The sequence below is a fragment of the Phyllobates terribilis genome, unplaced genomic scaffold (assembly GCF_046119375.1).
Source record: "Phyllobates terribilis strain yellow unplaced genomic scaffold, ASM4611937v1 Scaffold_4__5_contigs__length_816908805, whole genome shotgun sequence".
Lineage (NCBI taxonomy): Eukaryota > Metazoa > Chordata > Amphibia > Anura > Dendrobatidae > Phyllobates > Phyllobates terribilis.
In genome coordinates, this window is record NW_027362764.1 from 288,926,318 (window position 1) to 288,930,121 (window position 3,804).

A 3,804-nucleotide genomic window follows, 5' to 3' on the forward strand; every position below is an offset into this window, starting at 1 on the left:
TAATGTCGCTATCCTGGTCCTTAACTTGTATTAATGTCCCCATCTTGGCCCTCACCTGGTTGTAATGTTCTCATCTTGTAGTCATGTCCCTGTCCTGGTCCTCATCTTCTAATAATGTCCTCATCTTGTAGTAATATCCCCATCCTGGTTTTCATTTTGCAGTAATGTCCTCATCTTGACTAATGTACTCTTCCTGGTCCCTAGCTTGTAGTAATGTCGCTCATTGTGCTGCTCTTCAAATACACATTAAAAAAAAAAGAACAAGCAACCTTCTCACCTGACCTCACTCCCTTGGTGAACAGCGTCATTCGTCTTCTGATTGTCCGGTGGCTGGTATTGCTATTGCGGTGCAGGGACTTGGTCCCCTTGGACTGGATGGAAATTGTCACGGGAGTTCCAGTGCCTGCTGCAGCCTCAAGAACCGCATTCTGCCTGTGGGCTGCGTGTTTGAGACCTCTGCCATAGAGGGTCAGATTATAGGGGTTATCCAGGTATACACATCTCCACACGCTGGATGATAGACAGTTCCACTACCAGCCCCTAGAACATAGTCCTGCAATGTGTTCTCAGGACTGAACCACAGTAGATAGACTTTCAACTGGCAGTGGGAGTCAGAGGTTCAGAATTTGAAATAGAAGACAGACCAGCCCATGGCTTAAAGAAAGGAACAGTCAAAACAGCCAGGAGTCAACACCATAGCTTCTTGCAATGTTTTCTCTATGGGAACAGACTTTCCGCACTTGGGGTCTTGCATTTATATAATATCACGTATATATTATAAACAACACCATTTGCACCCCTTCAAATACATGTTTTCTAAAGTAAATTTTTTACTACGGTTTGTGATATCTATATAAATATGTACAGTTTATGATTCCACTTAACGTATTACAATATTTGTAAAGGCCTGATGAAGGGCAGTCATCTGAAAAGAACATATTATGAATTACATTACCATTATTTGCATTGTTACACTTTGATAATAAAAATCTAATTTTTGAAGTGCTGTTCCTTCTCTAAATTTGTGCATGACTTTGAATGAGCTAGTGGTCAACTTACCTGGGACACACACCTGCACATGACTTGCAGACTGAGAGTCGATGACCTGTAACCAGGGCCAGTTTTAGACAAAGTGGGGTCCTGGGCAAAAGTTTAAAGTGCGGCCCCAAATAATAACATATTGGACCATCACATAGAAACATTTATGTTACATTTACATGGGCTGAGTTCAGACCATTAAACAAGCACGGTCAACAATATTAAAGTACTTTGGTGCTTCTTTCCCAGCCTCTTTACACCGGCTTAGGAAGAATTATGAGAACAGAACGATCACTAATAAATCAATCTGTTCCTACTATGTAACACAATGTTTGTTCCTGACTTCCAAGTGTAATATTTCAACTGCTTAGGTTTAAGGACTATGGAAAAATGACTACATTCAGCACAAACTTTGAATTTATGACCACAGCCCAGAAAAATTTTGTATTTGTGACAAAAAAAGGAAATTATTATATTTTCGTTCATGTGGTCTGATAAAAAACAACACTTGCATGGTAAATAGACAAAGACAGTCCAAAATCACTCAAAAAGGTTCAGAAATGAGTAGGTTTTCTAGAAGAAGCCCCCAAATGTAGTCCCCCATCATGTTTTCGTTCATGTAACGACGTTCAAAGTCCAATATATCTTGATGAAAGCGCTCGCCTTGCTCTTCTGAGTAAGCTCCCATGTTCTCCTTGAACTTGTCAAGATGAGCGTCAAGGATATGGACTTTCTGCAGTTGGTTCAGACTCTCATAAAGAATTACGCCATAATAGAATGCAGAATGTCTTTCATATTTTTCAGCCTTGTGATTACCCAGGAAGCCATGAACCACTGCAATGAAACTCTTCCAAGCCGTTTTCTCCATCCTGTTCAGCAGCTGGGCAAACTCGTCACATTCTATAATCTTCTTGATCTGCGGTCCGACGAAGGTATCAGCATTGACCTTTGCCTCGGACAGCTTTGGAAAGAGATCTTGGAGGTACTTGAAAGCTGCAGGCTCCTTGTCAAGAGCAGTGACAAATTGCTTGATGAGGCCTAACTTGATGTGCAGTGGTGGCATCAGCACCTTCAGATGTTCTATCAGCGGCTTCCACTTGACGTTGCTCTTCCTCACAGAGAACTCGGTCCCGCTGTGGTCAGTCCTTTCAGTGATAGTGCGCCTTAGTGTCACGGCTGTCCAAGAGGTAAAGGAAGCAAGGAAATTTTGTGAAACCGCCTTGAAGGCCCATCAGGAGTGACACCATTTTGAAGTCTCCAATGACCTCCCATCCATAGTCGTCATACTTCTAGGCACTCAGCAACATCTTGACACTGGTGTAGTCCTCTTTGAGATACACAGAGTGAGCCATAGGGAGAGACGGGTAGTTGTTTCCGTTGTGAAGCAGCATGGCTTTGAGGCTCCGGGATGAACTGTTTATGAATAGGCGCCATTCACTCGGGTAACAGGTGATACCTATAGCCTCAAAAAGACCGGCCACATTGTTGCAGAAGCACAACCTATCTTCCCGACTGAAGAAGTTGGAAAATGTTTGGTGACACTTTCTCTGATCTGTGACTTGCACGCTTTCATCCAACAAGTTCCACTGCTTGAGCCTGGATGTCAGAAGATCAGCATTGGACTTGGTAAGATGAAGGTCTCTGATCAGATCGTTGACGCCTTTCTGTTTAGGAAAGTATGGCCTTCTCTCCTCAACCGCATCTGTGAAAACGTAATCTTGATCTCCAATATCTTCCTTGCTGTCTGACTTGCTGCTTTTTCCTGAAGATGGCTGATCCCTCTTCGGAGGAGTTGGAACAGGCAGCTCGGGGCAGTGTGGAATTGGGGCAATGGAAGAAGGAATGTCTGAATAAATGATTTGAGGCGCATTCTTGCCTGTGTGATGTTTGGCAGGATCCACCATGCAGAAGTAGCAGTTGCTTGAGTGGTCTGTCGTTTGCCACCAAATTCGCGGGATAGCAAACTTCATGGCTCTTTTCTCCCCTGTACCAACCTGTAACATAGCAGATATAATTAATTATATAAATTTAAAAGCAGGAAATTTTACACATTACTTAATACATATTTTACTATAGTGCATTGACATATGTGAAAATTTTGTTAATTGCAACTCTTTAAACTGTAGTAGATCTAAATGATTGAAATTCTACAAAATAAAGCACTGCCATCGAAACGAGCAGCAATTGTTCACCTTATCTTCAAGAGTTTTCTTGCAATATTCGCATGTGAAATGAGGTGCTCCGGACTTGTCTTGATCCCCTACAGGCATGCCGAAATATGCCTTGTAGGCCTCGCACATCTTACAACATGCTTTCACGGAATACTTTCTTGCTCTTGTCTTTATAAATTGTCCACACATGTAGCAAAATGCATCTGCTGGGCGCAAACAACCTCTTGATGCCATCTGAAACAAATAGCTCTCTCCCTCCGTGTCCTCAACAGAACAGTACAGTAGCTCCTATGGAAACTGAAACCTGACACTGCACTGAGAGCAAAGGGAGGAGGGAGGAGGGAGCTTCTGAGAGGGAGTGCATAATTACATGACAGTTTATACAGCAGCCGGACTATTCCGGTTTGCTTATAATGGAGAGGACTAATGTACCAGCTCCCTGTAGGGTCTGACAATGCTGATAACATGGAAACTACAAAGGGTAGAATAATGATTTTACATGTTTTTAAAAGGTCTGCCCAGGCCCTATTCAAGGGTAATATTAGTATCATACTAAAAATGACCTGACCGTGTCCCTTTAACTACGATTCGTTAT

The 3,804-nt window shown here is 42.5% G+C and overlaps 1 protein-coding gene across 1 annotated transcript; it reads right to left on the minus strand.

Annotated features, from left to right (window-relative positions):
- Positions 1 to 858: 858 nt before the first annotated feature.
- On the minus strand, positions 859 to 3,531 carry LOC141264325 (uncharacterized). Its single transcript, XM_073676615.1, has 2 exons — positions 3,231 to 3,531; positions 859 to 3,032 (listed from the first exon to the last, which is right to left on the minus strand). Exons 1-2 carry the CDS (start codon positions 3,441 to 3,443, stop codon positions 2,328 to 2,330), a joined length of 918 nt encoding a protein of 305 aa, XP_073532716.1. The 5' UTR covers positions 3,444 to 3,531; the 3' UTR covers positions 859 to 2,327.
- Positions 3,532 to 3,804: the final 273 nt, after the last annotated feature.

What these genes read in the sequence shown, in the direction of transcription:
- LOC141264325 (XM_073676615.1), bottom strand. Translation starts at nt 3,443, where the DNA reads ATGGCATCAAGAGGTTGTTTGCGCCCAGCAGATGCATTTTGCTACATG. An exon ending in AGAAAACTCTTGAAGATAAG is followed by an intron (nt 3,033 to 3,230) that starts GTGAACAATTGC and finishes GCTATGTTACAG; the next exon opens with GTTGGTACAGGGGAGAAAAG.